A 17,199-nucleotide genomic window follows, 5' to 3' on the forward strand; every position below is an offset into this window, starting at 1 on the left:
GGAGATTAAAAGGTTACCTCTGTAACAAAGAGCAGTCTTCTGGATTCCAGTCAGGATGCCTGTTGCAAGAAAAGCCAGCGAAACAGCTGTGTTATTCATTTGACACAGTACATGTATTCCATTCAATTATCTTTCAGGAAAGTTTCTAAAACTGCCAATTATTTCTCTCCCTTTTGTCCAAATTATTATCTCTTACTACTGATCTTCTGGGGAAGTTTAAGGGTGATTCCACAAGGGTTCCCTGACTCTTTGACCCAGATTTCCAAAAGCTCCCTGGAATGAGACTCAGGTCCCAGCTCCTCCAAGAACTGGTTTGTCCTGAAGCCACACGTCATAAAACTCTGCTCATGCTCCACAGGCATCTAAAAGCCACAGAACACAAGATGAGATGCCACTGAGCTTCAGCCTTCTTCCCTGGTTCAGCTCCATAATTGGCCTACAGACCACTTCTACAAATTCAGGAAAAACAGAACCTAGAGCAGGCACCATTCCTTCAAAGGTGAGTTCCCTAACTTCCTTGGCTGAGGTTTGTGGCAAGGCATGTAAGCAATGGCTCTTCTGCTTTTAGCAAAGTCCTAAGGTTTCCAAGAATTCATTTTCAAACCATTTCAAATCCACAATCTATTCCCAGTAAATTAAAATGAAAAGCCTTACTGCTGGCGTAGCTGAGCACATTTCTCGGAGTGTGCAGTAGTGCCCACGTGCAGATTCCAGTCCTACAGGGAGGGAGAGAAGAAATCAGCATGAGAACACAAAAAAAGCCTAGCTGCTAGATGAGAACAAAGCGCCACCTATTCCAGCATCCCATCTCCTGCGGCAGTCAGCCAGATGCTTCTGAGTAACCCACAGAAAGGCCCTCCTCTGCTGCTGTTTCTCCCACGAGGAACTTTTTTTTAAAAGCGGTATATACATCCTATATAATAATGTGCAAGTTGTCCCTGCGTCCAAGCTGTCCCGTGTGTCCCTGGGGTACTGCGCATGTGCCCCAGGGATACAGGGATTGGACAGCAGAGACTGCGCGCGCACACTCTCCCCCTCCCTGCCTCCTCCAACCGCCGCTCCCGCCGGACACCGCCTCACTGCAGGGCACGTCAGCGAGGGTGGAGGCCGGCGAAGGCCTCCTCACAACCCTCCCTGGCCGTGAGGAGCGGCGGTTGGAGGAGGCAGGGGGGGAGAGTGCGCGCGTCCTTCCTGTCGGCGGCTGGGGGAGAGGAACGGAGGAGGAGAACGCAGCGCTTTCTCCTCCTCCGTTCCTGTCCCCCTGCCGCTGACAGCAAGGACAGGTCCCAGGGTTCGGAGAAGTGCTGCGCAAGCGCTTCTCCGAACCCTGGGATGTCTTCTTCCTGTCGGCGGCTGGGGGAGAGGAACGGAGGAGGAGAACACAGCGCTTTCTCCTCCTCCGTTCCTGTCCCCCTGCCGCCGACAGCAAGGACAGGTCCCAGGGTTCGGAGAAGCGCTGCACAAGCGCTTCTCCGAACCCCAGGATGTTCTAGCGCCCGTTATTAAACGGGCTGAAATACACTAGTTTTTTATAAAAATAAAACAATTAGTTCCACTTAGTGATATGCCCAATACCCGTTGATGGGGCTTCTGTCTATAAAACTGCATAATCTCGTCATTTAAGGTCATGAGAGTCCATGGCAGTGTTCAAAACTAGCCAGGTGCCAAGCACATTCTGCATCTAGATATCAGACACTTACAACCAAGTGGAGATGCCTGGGTGCCAAGATGCCACCTGACGTCTCCACAACCTGGAGGTGCCTGCCTGGGGATCCTTGGATTGGGATAGTTCTCACACACTAACACCACATCCTGTAGAATTCTATCCATTATATTTTGGTCCAGGACACAATTCAGAAAAGTAGGTAGGAATAGGCCGGTATATATGTGGACTGTTCCTGGATCAAGTGATTTTTCTTCTTTAAGTTCTCAAAGTTCTTAACCTGGCTCAAGGTTGTCATTGAACTAGCCGGATGTTTAACTGAGAATCAATCACAGTCAGTCCATCATTTGAAAAATAAGACTTAGATCCGTTTAAAGAGCCACTTGTCACCTAGCTTATATATCTGAGTTTCTACAGCAGAGTAGAAACACACTCACCTGCCCTTCAATCCTGTGTATGAGTTTAATACTGGACAACGTTCAATACTGGGCAATGCATTTAATATTCAAATGGAGAACAGCAGCTCAAAGTTAGATAAGACAGTCTTCTATGATTCTTATGTTACATTCTAACGCTATAATAAATGCTTTCTATACCAATGTTTCTGACTAGACTACAACCTCAACCCACTTTCTACTTGAAGTCCAACTTCCTTTGATCCCAGAAGCTACTAGAGCAAGTTTAATTATAGACAGAGGAAGCAGTAGAGGGAACTGGGAATCCAAAGCGAAATGAGAACATGTCTATCTTAAGGCAGCCTTTACGGGTGAAACCTGCAGAAACAGCCAGTTACATTGTGCAAATCAGACACACACAGTATTTATTCCCAAGCTTCTTGGCTGTTGGACATCTTACAGGAATAAAATCTACAGATACCCAGAAGTTAATTAAACCCAGTACATAGAACACGTTTGTACAAATGTATGTAATCATGGGGGGGGGGGTGAGTGACTCACCTTCAAATGTGTACATTCTACATCACACAGAGAACACGTATGTGGAAATATTCTTGGAGATGCAGCGTAGTAATCATTCATCATCGACGGAGTTGGCAATCTCTTCAGCCTCTGGGCAACTGCCTGCGAAACAACTGGTAGCCAAGTGGCTTTCACCACACCAATTGGAGGAGGCATCTTATCTCTTTCTGGAGGGAGGCCTAGCAGTGGCCCCTTGTTGGAAGCATCCATGGGGGGAAAGGACTGCGTACTTGGTGTGCTTCTCTGCAATCCCATCTTTCGTATCAGCTCGTTTACCGCATTCATTTGACTACTGGTTAAACCGAAGGGTGCCAAAGACACGAGAGCCGTCTGCTGTGTTGGAAATCCTTTCACGTTCCCTTCAGTTGATGCATCAGAATTGTAGTTTTTGACCTTGGGAGGAGTTTCAGTATATTCATACCTGCTTCCATGCCCGTAATCGATTACCTTCCACTTCACCATGGTACTATGACCATCGTCACTGTGAAACATTTCCTTTTCTCTGCTCTGAGAAGGTAAACTTGGTAAATGATGAGTCATTTTGCGCATTCGGATGTCTCTCAAAATTAAAGGCAGGTTTTCTGACGTCAGCTGATCACCCGGATACCGACTAAGTTCCTCCAAGTCTTCATTCGATAAGCCAAAGCTTGCTAAGATGCTCAAAGCACTCTCAGTTGTACAACGGTTCTGGATACGTGTGGCTTGTTCTGTAAACTTTCCTGAAGTGATCTGGCTACTATTTACAGGCGGAAATGGATTGTCGCAGTGAGTAGCACATCCCTCTTCCTTCTGCTGCTGCTCTTTTCTAGGATCCATTCCATGTTGCATGACCTGAACATTTGGTCTTGGGAATATTGCCCTCATTTCTGGTTCCATGACCCTTTGAGGCATTCTGCGAGGGGGAGACAGGTGTTCCTTTTGAAAACCATCCGGTCCAGTTCCTGGCCCCAGAAAAGGGGCACACGGCATTGGATCAGGTACATTAGGTCCCCTCGGCCTTGGAGGCATGTTTCCTCTAGGGATAAACATGGCAATTTTCAGAAATGCTTCATTTAACAAAGCATAAGATGCTATAGAATGGGTTGAAGCTACCAAGTTCAACTGGTGAAAAGCCAACAGTGTCTTAATCTGAGCAAGCTGCAAAGGAGGAGGAGGGCCCAACAGAAGTGGGCTGGCAATGCCAAGGTTCAGAGAATTCACAAAAGGTGCAGAATTTTCCAAGAACACCACAAAGCTGAAAGTTAAACACACAAACATTGGATCACATTTATTTTTAATCTACTTTCTAAAATGGTTCTACTGCCTGTAAGTAAATTGTTGGAAAACCACAACTGTTTAATTTTTTTCTCAATAACTTTTTTTAACAAAGGGGTTGGGGTTTTTACTCACTTGTCAACTGAAAGTTATTTCATATGTGTTTCAACGCACTACAGCTTTTGAATTTAAAAGGCTTTATATCCCACTCTAAACCAACCAAGCAAACAAGCATTTTCAATTGAAAACCCATGTGATTTTAATGCATTCTAGCCACGTATTAAGTGCAATTTATTTAGGCCATGTAAGGGTATTGGGGGTGCTCTCTGCAAGAAATGGTGATGATCACTCAAAGCCATACATATTTCAGTCTTTATTTACATATGTACAAAGCTGCCGACATCATTCAGCCATCCGTACACTCAGATCCAGGAAGTAACTTTTGGCGGCTTCTTCTCCAACATAAAAGCTTAGGCAGCCCTAATCTCCGCTTCTGTGTTCTACGTTTCCACTCCCGTCTCTCCCTGGCTGACGGGACCTGGGTAATCTCCCCGTTCCCAAGCTGGTGGAGCGGTGCTGAGGCTCCTGCTCAGCATCCCCAAGCCCTTTCACTCCCTGCCTACCGGTACTTCCTGCCACCCCCTCCCCTTCTGCTATTTCCTGTCCTCCTTCTCTCAGCCTTAAGGTCTTGCTGGGCAGTGCCCTGACAGGCCATTAGAAAAATAAGATAATAATTTACACTACAATGATACGGAGAGTGACTAGGCAGCAAGCTCCATTCAATTCAATGTGACTTACTTCCAAGTAATTAGGTAAAGGATTGTCCTATAAAACAATGTATTTGACAATGAAGATGTGCTATAAGCACTATTTATATGACCTCATTCACTGACTAAAGAGGTGTGTGTGTGTGTGTGTGTGTGTGTGTGTGTATATATATAAATGTCAACTGGCCATGTCCGTTAGTATCCACGTTTCACCAAAACCATGTGACTGATTGCATTCAAATTTTGACACAATGCCGCATGCGAATATGAGAGTAACCCCGTACCGTTTTCAAAGACAGATGTCACACCTGTGCCAGGCAAAAACCCCAAAAACCCCGTGTTTCAAAACACACCACTCAGACAAAAATGCATGCTGGGAAAAGCACCAGGTTGCAAACCAGCACCCTCTAGCAGCAGCTATACTGGTACTGCACCTATAAAAAACTTCCCTCTCAACAGCACCTCGTTTCCCGTTTACATACTAGGCTGAAGCCTTTACAGACTAGGCCAAATGGAGGTACTGACTTGCCGGGGGGGGGGTTGAGGGGGACGGGATAGGTCAGGACCACTGTGTTTGAGATCAGCCTAGGCCAAAGAAGCAGTAAAGCAGCTCTTTTCATTTCAAACTAAAGATAAGAGTCCTGATTTCTGAAAGCTGGCCTGGGAGCTGTTTTGGTAGAAGGGAGAGAGGGCTAAATACCAGGGGGGGGGGGAATTACAAGCACCGTCCAGTTTGTGCAGAATATCAGCATGTAAGGCGAGTGGACTCTAGACTCATCCCTGGAAATACCAGCCTGATGGGAATTAGGGACACCACAAAAGGTGAACCAACTGCCCCGTGATCTTTGGACGGAGGGTGGTACATAAATTTAATGAAAAGCAGTCAAAGGGGCCCCATCTCAGTCAGCCTCAAGCTCTCCACTAGATGCCCCAATGGGAAGAAACCCACAGGCAGGACCTGGAAGAAGAAGCAGAGGCAAGGAAGGACCAAGAAGCCCAGAGATTTCTCTCTCCCGCCTGGCTTCCTTCTCCCCAAGCCGCCTTTCCCAGCTGCCAACTTTCACGAGGGGCAAGAGTCATCGTTTTTTCTTTGTCTTTTCTGCAGGATACGCGTGGATCCTGGCTAGGGAGTTCATGTCACAGCTGACATGGGTGCCAAAAACAAATCCTGAAAAGGTGAGACAGATTGGGGATGTGTACAGTGTGAGAATAAATGCAAAACCAGAGGAAGCCACAATGGCAAGGCAAGGAGGGAAGAGCCAATAATAACAACAACAACAATAACAACAACATAACGTTGTTCTCAGGGCAGCTAGATGTAGCATCGCATGAGGCACTCACTTCCCCCCCCACTCACACACACACAAAGAGGGGAGGGTTTCAGTGGGGCCTTATTATTATTATTATTATTATTATTATTATTATTAATCAGTGCTTTTTCCTAAAATAATGTTTAGGAGCACTCTCATTTTCCCACTCATATTCAAATACTGCCCCTCAATGAGGCCACACTTAGATTCACAAAATGTTTACAGGCAGTGCTGAATTAATGCATAAGGTGAACAAGCTACACCTTTGGCCCCCCCCCCCAAAATAAAGGGGGGAAAAACTGGATGTGCATTTCCAAAATATAGGATGACAACCAATAAAACCAAGCCTCGTGTTTTGTGTTGTGAAGGCTTCCTATTCAACACAAACAGCTGGACACAGCAAGGGCCCCATTCCCTTCAGGAGCTGAGGGCCGCTTCCAACCTCCCCCCTCCCCCCCTTCCCGGCGTTGTTCTTTCTTAGGATTTCTGACCATTCCTAGCCTCCCTTGAGGCCTGAGGGGCCCTCAGAGGCGGCTTCCCCCTGGGCGTCCCCGGAGGTCCCCTCGCTTGAGGCCTGAGGGGAACTCAGAGGCGGCTTCCCGGGCGCCGAGGCCTGTCTCCCCTCCCGAGGACCCCCCCCCGGAGGTCCCCTCCCTTGAACTTTACCTCCGCCGGGCGCCGCGCTGGGCCTCGGGTCCCGCCTGCGCGGAGGGAAAAGGGGAAAAGAGAGAGGCTCCAGCGAAGGCCGCGGGCGCCGCGCTCCTCCTGCTCCTGCCTCGCCCCCGACGGCGTGGCTGCGCATGCGCGCTCGGAGGTTCCCGGATGGGGACGAGGGGGAAGGGAGAAAGCAGCAGCGGCAGCCGGACATCGGCGGGAAAGGGACGGAGCATGCGCGGGACAAAGCCACGCATGCGCAGGCAGAGAAATCGCCCGGCGAAGCACGCAAGCTTCCGGGTCCCGCAGGTCTCTTCGTCAGGGGCTAATCCCGGGGCTCAAGGACAACGCCGGCTTTTAACTTCGTAGGGCTTTCGCTGCAAGGATTGGTGCTGCTCCGATATATGTTTCCTATGGCTCAGAGGAAATATGTAAAAAGGAATATGTAAATATATATATATAAACCGAAGTTTGTTCTTGGTATGAGCTTTTGTGTGCATGCACACTTCAGATACCTGTCAGGGAATCTCTCACCAAGAACAAACTTAGTTGGTCTCTAAGGTGCTACTGGACAATTCTATTTTTATAGTTACAAGTAGGTAGCCGTGTTGGTCTGACGTACTGTAGTCAAAACAAAAATTGCCATAGGGTTTCCCAGATTTACACAGAATACTGCCGCCGACAGCAGTGACCAGGCGTAAAATTGGACAAATGTCCAGGAAAATCCGGGTGTATGTCGGAAGTGCCGATTTTGCTGTTTTCCCATAAAAATAGCTCAAAAACAGCCTTTTTGTGTGTTTTTGCTCCAAAAGCTCAACAACTTTAAGCAAAACTGAAGAGGCTGCCATAGCATTTGAACACAACTAAGATAGGGGGAAGGTTACTCATACAAAGCTGTTTATACTATGTCTGCTCCTAAATCATATTCTCAAGCCTTTTTAATGTGCTTTATAATTAACATTTTAAATAAATTAATGTCACATTTTTGTTTTGGTCAGGTTGAAATTTGAACACTCCAGCTTCAATACAGTAGTATCTTGCTTGTCGAACAGCTTGGCTCTGAAAAAAATCGGCTCCTGGTCACCACAAACCTGGAAGTAAGTGTTCCGGTTTGTGAATGTTTTTTGGAAGCCAAACGTCCGACGTGGCTTCCGTGGCTTCTGATTGAGTGCAAGAAGCTCTTGTAGCCAATCGGAAGCTATGCCTTGGTTTTCGAACGGTTCTGAGAGTTTAACGGACTCACAGAAGGGATTAAGTTTGACAACCAAGGTATGCCTACTCTCTCTCACTCACACGCATACACACTCACACAAAACTCGTTTCTGATAGCACAAGCAGTGAAACAGTGATTACTTAACTGCTTTAAACAATAATGGTGATGTATGAAGGAAAGCCCCTTCATGGATCAATGCCTTGTCGTGGCGAAGGGGCTTGAATAACTCAGAGAAGCTATGAGCTATGCCATGCAGGGCCACCCAAGATGGACAGGTCATAGTGGAGAGTTTTGACTAAACGTGATCCACCTGGAGAAGGAACTGGCAAGCCACTCCAGTAACCCTGCCAAGAAAACTCCATGGACAAAGACAACAGGCATATAAAAGTTATGACGCTGGAAGATGAGCCCCTCAGGTCGGAAGGCGTCCAACATGCTACTGAGGAAGAGCGGAGGACAAGTACAAGTAGATTCAGAGCTGATGAAGCGGCTGGGCCAAAGCCGAAAGGACGCTCGGTTGCGGATATGCCTGGAAGCGAAAGGAAAGTCCGATGCTGTAAAGAAAAATATTGCATAGGAACCTGGAATGTAAGAACCATGGATAATGGTAAGCTGGATGTGGTCAAAAATGAGATGACAAGAATAAATATCGACATCCTGGGCATCAGTGAACTAAAATGGAAGGGAATGGGCGAATTCAGTTCGGATGACTATCATATCTACTACTGTGGGCAAGAATCCCGTAGTAGAAATGGGGTGGCCCTCATAGTCAACAAAAGAGTGGCAAAAGCTGTAATGGGATGCAATCTCAAAAATGACAGAATGATCTCGATACGAATCCAAGGCAGACCTTTTAACATCACAGTAATCCAAGTTTATGCACCAACTACCGGTGCTGAAGAAAGTGAAATTGTCCAATTCTATGAAGACCTACAACACCTTCTAGAAATGACACCAAAGAAGGATGTTCTTCTCATTACAGGGGATTGGAATGCTAAAGTAGGGAATCAAGAGATAAAAGGAACAACTGGCAAGTTTGGCCTGGGAGTTCAAAATGAAGCAGGGCAAAGGCTAATAGAGTTCTGTCAAGAGAACAAGCTGGTCATCACAAACACTCTCTTCCAACAACACAAGAGACGACTCTACACATGGATATCACCAAATGGGCAGCATCGAAATCAGATTGATTATATTCTCTGCAGCCAAAGATGGAGAAGCTCTATACAGTCAGCAAAAACAAGACCTGGAGCTGACTGTAACTCAGATCATCAGCTTCTTATAGCAAAATTCCAGCTTAAACTGAAGAAAGTAGGAAAAACCACTGGGCCAGTAAGATACAATCTGAATCAAATCCCTTATGAATACACAGTGGAAGTGAGGAACAGGTTTAAGGATTTAGATTTGGTGGACAGAGTGCCTGAAGAACTATGGATGGAGGCTCGTAACATTATACAGGAGGCAGCAACGAAAACCACCCCAAGGAAAAGGAAATGCAAGAAAGCAAAATGGCTGTCCAACGAGGCCTTACAAATAGCGGAGGAGAGGAGGCAAGCAAAATGCAAGGGAGATAGGGAAAGATACAGGAAACTGAATGCAGATTTCCAAAAAATAGCAAGGAGAGACAAGAGGGTCTTCTTAAATGAGCAATGCAAAGAAATAGAGGAAAACAATAGAATGGGGAAAACCAGAGATCTGTTCAAGAAAATTGGAGATATGAAAGGAACATTTCGTACAAAGATTACCATAATCAAGGACAAAAGTGGTAAGGACCTAACAGAAGCAGAAGACATCAAGAAGAGGTGGCAAGAATACACAGAGGAATTATACCAGAAAGATATGGAGGTCTCGTACACCCCAGGTAGTGTGGTTGCTGACCTTGAGCCAGACATCTTGGAGAGTGAAGTCAAATGGGCCTTAGAAAGCACTGCTAATAACAAGGCCAGTGGAAGTGATTATATTCCAGCTGAACTATTTAAAATTTTAAAAGATGATGCTGTTAAGGTGCTACACCCAATATGCCAGCAAGTTTGGAAAACTCAGCAATGGCCAGAGGATTGGAGAAGATCAGTCTACATCCCAATTCCAAAGAAGGGCAGTGCCAAAGAATGCTCCAACTACCACACAATTGCGCTCATTTCACACGCTAGCAAGGTTATGCTTAAAATTCTACAAGGCAGGCTTAGGCAGTATGTGGACCGAGAACTCCCAGAAGTGCAAGCTGGATTTCAAAAGGGCAGAGGAACCAGAGACCAAATAGCAAACATGCGCTGGATTATGGAGAAAGCTAGAGAGTTCCAGAAAAACGTCTACTGCTTCATTGACTATGCAAAAGCCTTTGACTGTGTCGACCACAGCAAACTATGGCAAGTTCTTAAAGAAATGGGAGTGCCTGATCACCTCATCTGTCTCCTGAGAAATCTCTATGTGGGACAAGAAGCTACAGTTAGAACAGGATATGGAACAACTGAGTGGTTCAAAATTGGGAAAGGAGTACGACAAGGTTGTATATTGTCTCCCTGCTTATTTAACTTATATGCAGAATTCATCATGCAAAAGGCTGGACTAGATGAATCCCAAGCCGGAATTAAGATTGCCGGAAGAAATATCAACAACCTCAGATATTCAGATGACACAACCTTGATGGCAGAAAGCGAGGAGGAATTAAAGAACCTTTTAATGAGGGTGAAAGAGGAGAGCGCAAAATATGGTCTGAAGCTCAACATCAAAAAAACCAAGATCATGGCCACTGGTCCCATCACCTCCTGGCAAATAGAAGGGGAAGAAATGGAGGCAGTGAGAGATTTTACTTTCTTGGGCTCCTTGATCACTGCAGATGGTGACAGCAGTCACGAAATTAAAAGACGCCTGCTTCTTGGGAGAAAAGCAATGACAAACCTAGACAGCATCTTAAAAAGCAGAGACATCACCTTGCCGACAAAGGTCCGTATAGTTAAAGCTATGGTTTTCCCAGTAGTGATGTATGGAAGTGAGAGCTGGACCATAAAGAAGGCTGATCGCCGAAGAATTGATGCTTTTGAATTATGGTGCTGGAGGAGACTCTTGAGAGTCCCATGGACTGCAAGAAGATCAAACCTATCCATTCTTAAGGAAATCAGCCCTGAGTGCTCCCTGGAAGGACAGATCGTGAAGCTCAGGCTCCAATACTTTGGCCACCTCATGAGAAGAGAAGAATCCTTGGAAAAGACCCTGATGTTGGGAAAGATTGAGGGCACTAGGAGAAGGGGACGACAGAGGACAAGATGGTTGGACAGTGTTCTCGAAGCTACGAACATGAGTTTGACCAAATTGCGGGAGGCAGTGCAAGACAGGAGTGCCTGGCGTGCTATGGTCCATGGGGTCACGAAGAGTCGGACACGACTAAACGACTAAACAACAAAATGAAGGAAAGGGACCCAGGTGGCGCTGTGGTTAAACTACTGAGCCTAGGGCTTGCTGATCAGAAGGTCGGCGGTTCAAATCCCTGTGACGGGGTGAGCTCCTGTTGCTTGGTCCCAGCTCCTGCCAACCTAGCAGTTCGAATGCACGTCAAAATGCAAGTAGATAAATAGGAAGTGCTACAGTGGGAAGGTAAACAGCGTTTCCATGTGCTGCTCTGGTTCGCCAGAAGTGGCTTTGTCATGCTGGCCACATGACCTGGAAGCTATACGCCGGCTCCCTCGGCCAATAATGCGAGATGAGCGCGCAACCCCAGAGTCGGTCACGACTGGACCTAATGGTCAGGGGTCCCTTTACCTTTACCTTTATGAAGGAAATAGCATTATAAAAACATCCTCAGAGTTTCCTTATTAGTCTTTGTGCAACCAAAGCAATACATTTTATGGACAAAAAAAAGTATTGTGTTATTGAGAACCACACTACACTTTAACAGATACCTGCAGCATTCTATAGACATGACAGACATGATAGACTCCCCTGCTGAGCGCCTGAGGGCCCCTGTCCTGCCACTTACCACCTGGCCTAGGGTGAAGCCTGACGGGCTTCATAAAGGACGGCTGCTGCTGCGGGGCAGAGAGGGCTTCATTTTTTGATTTTTTGTTGGTTTTTTAAACTGCTGTTATTTTTTACCTATGTCATTTTAAACTGTGATATTAATGCTGTATTCTTAGTTTTAGATTTTGATTTATGTGGAAATTGTTTTCCATTTGGTTGTGTATTTTTTTTGATGTGGTTTATGGAAGTGAGAGCTGGACCAGAAAGAAGGCTGATCGCCGAATAATGGATGCTTTTGAATTCTGGTGCTGGAGGAGACTCTTGAGAGTCCCATGGACTGCAAGAAGATCAAACCTATCCATTCTGAAGGAAATCAGCCCTGAGTGCTCACTGGAAGGACAGATCGTGAAGCTGAGGCTCCAATACTTTGGCCACCTCATGAGAAGACTCCCTGGAAAAGACCTTGGTGTTGGGAAAGATGGAGGGCACTAGGAGAAGGGGACATCAGAAGACAAGATGGTTGGACAGTGTTCTCGAAGCTACGAACATGAGTTTGACCAAACTGCGGGAGGCAGTGCAAGACAGGAGTGCCTGGTGTGCTCTGGTCCATGGGGCCACGAAGAGTTGGACACGACTAAACGACTAAACAACAACAACAACAATTTATTATTTATTACTTTTGTAACTATGTAAATCTTGTCATGTTGTAAGCCGCCTTGAGCATTGTTTTTAACTGTGGAAAGGCGGCATACAAATAAAATGATGGTGGTGATAATGATGATATTCAGGAGTGGGATTGTAGAGAGGTAGATCAGAGGGATAAGAAATGCAGCAAAGTGCATTGTTACAGTAACTCACTCTAACAATAAAATAAAAAAATTCCTTCAGTAGCACCTTAAAGACCAACTAAGTTTTTATTTTGGTATGAGCTTTCGTGCATGCACACGAAAGCTCATACCAAAATAAAAACTTAGTTGGTCTTTAAGGTGCTACTGAAGGAATTTTTTTATTTTACTTCGACCCAGACCAACACGGCTACCTACCTGTAACCATCACTCTAACAATGACATTAACTGGGAGAGGGTCCCCATGACAACACTGCCTATGAATTGCCCATTGTGACTCAGCTTTGAAATAAGGCATTGACTTCACTGTCTACTTTATAGTCCCACAGGCTGAGAATAAAATAAGAAACCAGTTCAATGGCCCCTAAAGAGCCACAAGGTAAATCCCTTCAGTTACCATTTTCTCTTCGCAGGAGATTTACTGACTCGATACGGTCCCCCTAGTACATTGTACTGGAGACTCTTGACAGAGCTGAGATATTTCGGGCTGTTGTTTTTGTGTAGATCATATCATATATCATAATATCATATTACAATACTCATGTTTTCTTTATATAGGTGAGAAGCCAGTGAAAGCCCCAAAAAAACGAGCAAGAAAAGCATCAGGTCTGTATTATAATGGGGAGGACCAAAGTGAGGACAAAAATCTTCTATAGGTCCAGGGGATCCACCAGGTCCAACTGAGGAGCAATGAACTTGAGCTTGTATCCACCATCTGCTGCTTGCAGTGAACAGCCCCAGGGTGAACTGAAAGCTGTCCTTGATGGGCCCTATCCACTGCTGCAGCCCCTTCCACTTACTTGAGGGAGGGCAGCAAGATGAACTCCACAACCCCAATCTTCCCCTGAGTATGCTGTGCCCTTGTTCCAGGCCAGGGTAACAGACACATGGAGGGTGCCCAATCCACTCTGCTAGTTGAGGATCAAAGGTCTCAATGTGAAGTCTCTCCCCAGCTCTACCTTTCAATATAAGAACATTAAGCTTAGTGGGTGGAGTGGGGCACTTAATCTCAGGGTCATGGGTTTGAGCCCCACATTGGGAAAATATTCCTGCATTGCAGGGGGTTTGACTGGATGACCCTTGTGGTCCCTTACACCTCTACAGGTCTATGATTCTATGAGAGCATAGCAAGAGCTTACTGGGTCAGACCAGAATCCTTCATCCACTTAACCTCCCAAGGGTCCGGCCCCCTGGCATTTCACAGTGGAGCAAACCCCCCCAGGCTTAGGAAGCTGACTGCCATATGCTGATCTAGGTGGGTTGCCAGAGTTTATGGGGAATTTATTGACTTGGGTGGCACTGGGATGTTGTCTGTTGATGGCTAAAGCAGAATTTTCTCTCTTCCTTTCCATCAAGGAAAAAGAACACGTTTCAGGAAACGTATGAAAAGAATTCTTAAATCTCCTTTTTGCCTGTATGCTGGCGGACTGTTTGTGATGGGCTCCATTATAGGGGCAACAATGCTGACCTACCTATGTAAGTTCCAGTCTTCCAGGGAAATATAAAAGGGTAATGGGCAGAATTACAATTCACTCTTGCTCGCTTCATTTCAGTGTAGACCTTTAAAAGGAAAGGATGGGTTCTGGTCTCCACTAAGCCCTTTCACACACACACCCCGATTTCAGTCGGTGAGATAAACATGTAATATACTCTCTCCCATTGAAACCAGTGGCACTGTAGGTTGTCCCTGCAGAAATGCTGTGTGTGTGTGTGTGTGTGTGAGCGCACATATATGAAAATATTGGGGTAAGGACTCTAAACAAGATCTTGAGGCTGAAAAATGGGTCTTCCTGGTGGAGAAATAATTCCTTTACAAATTTTGCGAAGTACGTTACATACTTAAACTTCTACCACAGAAGTCTCAATCCAAATGCAACCTAATCCCCTCCAAGTGGGTGCTGGGGGAAGTAGAGCTATTCTCCCACATGTGATGAACAACTTTCCCCACCATCACCTTTAGATGTTAAGGAACTGCAAAGGAGAGCCATATTTGAAGAAGGAACGTCAAGGATTCTGAAAACGATAGAATCCCTCTATCCAGATCTTTGTGGGGCAGATGGTAAGTCATATGTTATTTTTTGTCAGGAGCTCCTTCCATGGCCCACCAAATGTGATTTCTTCTCATTGCTCAGTTGAGAGAAGTTGAAGAGGAATGGGTGGGTTGCCTCAAGCTCATTCTATTCTTAACTTCTCCATAAGCATGGTGTGTGTGTAGGTGGGGGGAAAAATATTGGTATAAGAAATAAAATTCCTGGATGCCAAAATCCAAGTTTGAGGCAAGTACCCATTGATGAGGGAACCCAGCAGTGATTTACAGTCACAAAATATGTAGCAACTGTCAGCATGAAAGTATAGGCTGCTAGACCTTTAAAATAGGCTCTTCCTAGTGAGTTCCAAAGTTTCCCTCTTCCCTCAGCATAGGGGGAGACCACATACTTGGTAAGTTAAAGAATGATTTGCTTGCAAACTCTTCAAAGGTCAGATATATGTGCTTCGGAAAAAGTGCACGGTAGGAAAAGTTAGCTTAGCAACAATGTGGAGGAATTTCCTAGTTTCCTACAGGAACTCAAGAGTGGCTCATGAGAAGCATGTGGCTGAGCTTGAGCAACCAGGTCAAACCTCTTCGCATGCTGAGCTTCTCAAGTAGCCTGGGGGGAAACAATAGGCTTGATTACCTCTTTCTTCCCAATATAGCTGAGTCTGGCAGGACAGCATACTCTATGGCTTGAACACCTTAATGCATTATTTAGAGTTCAGCATGTTGGTTACATGAGGCTGATTAACCTACGTTTTGGAGTTGTAGAGTTGGAAGGGATCCCAAGGGTCTTCTAGCTCAACCCCATGCAGTGCAAGAATCTTTCACCCAATGTGGGGTTCAAATCCACAACCCTGAGATTAAGAGTCTCATGCTCTACTGACTGAGCTATCCAGAAGCTCCAGGAAAGGACAGCAGCTGAGTGGATGTGCAAATGTCATTGTTGTTGTTGTTTTTGGAAAGGGCCCAGGTTCAATTTTGAGCATCTCCTGGCAGAGGTGGGAATGACCTTTTCCAGAAGCCCTGGAGAGCCATTGCTAGTCAGCATAGGCAACTCTCATCAAGATTAATGAATGGTCTGAATATAAGGCAGCTTTCTAGGTTCCTATATATGAAAAGTAAATATTAGATATTGAGAAACATGGCTTTTCAGTATGGCTTGTTTGAGATTCCTCCTGATTTCAATTGTTGCAACTCTCTTAGATATCACCAAATTCAAGAAAGCTGAGAATTTATCTATGGCGATATTCGAAGAGAGAAGGAAAATCAATGAAATAGATCATGCTATTCGTAAGTTACTCAGAAACCACTTTTATTGGTCGAAGTCAAGGTGCCAGAAATTTTGATGCAATAGGCGATTTCTGAGCCATTGGGATGGACTTCACTTTTCCATTACAGACTAGAATGACCCCTTCTGGTGCCAATCCCATTCTGAAATATCAGTCAGATTAGCGGACCTGGAAACAGAGAATGGGTAGCTCTCTTCAGGTGTTTTAAGTGACCACGTGTGCAGAGGGCTGTAGGGATGAGCATACTAGCTCTGGCCCACTAGGGCTCTTTCCTGTGAAATTGCAGGGTGACATAGGGAAGGTCACAAGTTCTCTCTGTACTATATACAAGTTCTCTATTAGGTACAGGATTATAAATAGTATGGGCACAGTCAAAGAGGCCATGTTGTTAAGCCTTTCTGGGCAACGGCTCCATTCCAGTGGAAACCTAGCCGGATGGGTGGGGTATTATTATTATTATTATTATTATTATTATTATTATTATTATTATTGTTACGGATGTCTGGTTAATACCATAGTCCTTTGAAGAACAAGCGGGTGTATTAGCATGATGAAATCAGGAGGCTGATTTGGAGGACACAGTTGTCTGTTGAGGCACTTGTCCTAAGGGCCAAATTCTGTGCCTGACTCACGAATCAATGACCAGTCCCCACATGTCCTCCTTTCCATGCTAAGGGAATTCATCCTGAGGAAGGACAGAGGAGCCTGTGAAATACGAAAAAAGTTTTTTCTTTCCCATCTTGTCAGTACTACAGCTTTTGTTTCCTGTGTTTCCTATGGGTTGTTCTAGTTTTTTGGGTATATTACTCTGTACTCAAAAACAGTTCTGAACTGTCTAGAAGGAATTGGCTACAGGAAGGTCAAATTTCACAAGGTGCAAGGGAATTTCGCTCCCTTGCACCTCTCAGTCTGTGTCTGGTACTTTTGGCTGTTGACCCAAATGTCTTGGAAAGCTGGCTAGTGAATTTTTAATGGGTGCAAAAAGAGAAAGAGGGAAGGAAATGAATGGTACTTCTCAGACCAAATCAGCTATGCGCAGATCCCTGAGCAAAGAGGTTATATGCTGAGAAGGCCTCACTCCTGTCAGAAATCATGCTGCAGCATTTGGCAACAACTGCAGGTCAAGCACGAGGGAAGCCTCATCTAGAGCATATTGCAGTAATCCAGTCTTGAGCTGAGCAAATTATAAACTGTTGTGGGAAGGAATCCTGGTCCAGGAATGACCTGTTGAACTAGCTGCA

General features: G+C 45.5%; 1 protein-coding gene and 1 long non-coding RNA gene across 12 annotated transcripts in view; one reads left to right on the forward strand and one right to left on the reverse strand.

The window, feature by feature from the left end:
* Positions 1-17,199, reverse strand: part of LOC118079504 (serine/arginine repetitive matrix protein 2) — a 129,821-nt gene that overhangs the window by 28,615 nt on the left and 84,007 nt on the right. For 8 of the 11 annotated variants that reach the window (XR_009558104.1, XM_060278305.1, XM_060278311.1 and 5 more), the window contains exons 4-5: positions 655-716; positions 18-59 (exon numbers count right to left, since the gene is read on the reverse strand). The exons of the other annotated variants lie outside the window; for them this stretch is intronic. Coding sequence is in view for 7 of the 8 variants with exons in the window: in XM_060278305.1 (XP_060134288.1) it covers positions 18-59; positions 655-716 (104 nt within the window). In the remaining variant the exon portion in view is untranslated. The remainder of the gene's footprint in view (positions 1-17; positions 60-654; positions 717-17,199) is intronic. 11 annotated transcript variants of the gene reach the window in all.
* Positions 12,953-15,968, forward strand: LOC132592670 (uncharacterized). The gene is made up of 4 exons (XR_009558209.1): positions 12,953-13,240; positions 13,991-14,110; positions 14,595-14,693; positions 15,873-15,968. It is a non-coding gene; the product is annotated as an uncharacterized LOC132592670 (long non-coding RNA).

Source organism: Zootoca vivipara, chromosome 9 (assembly GCF_963506605.1).
Source record: "Zootoca vivipara chromosome 9, rZooViv1.1, whole genome shotgun sequence".
NCBI classification, from domain to species: Eukaryota; Metazoa; Chordata; class Lepidosauria; order Squamata; family Lacertidae; genus Zootoca; species Zootoca vivipara.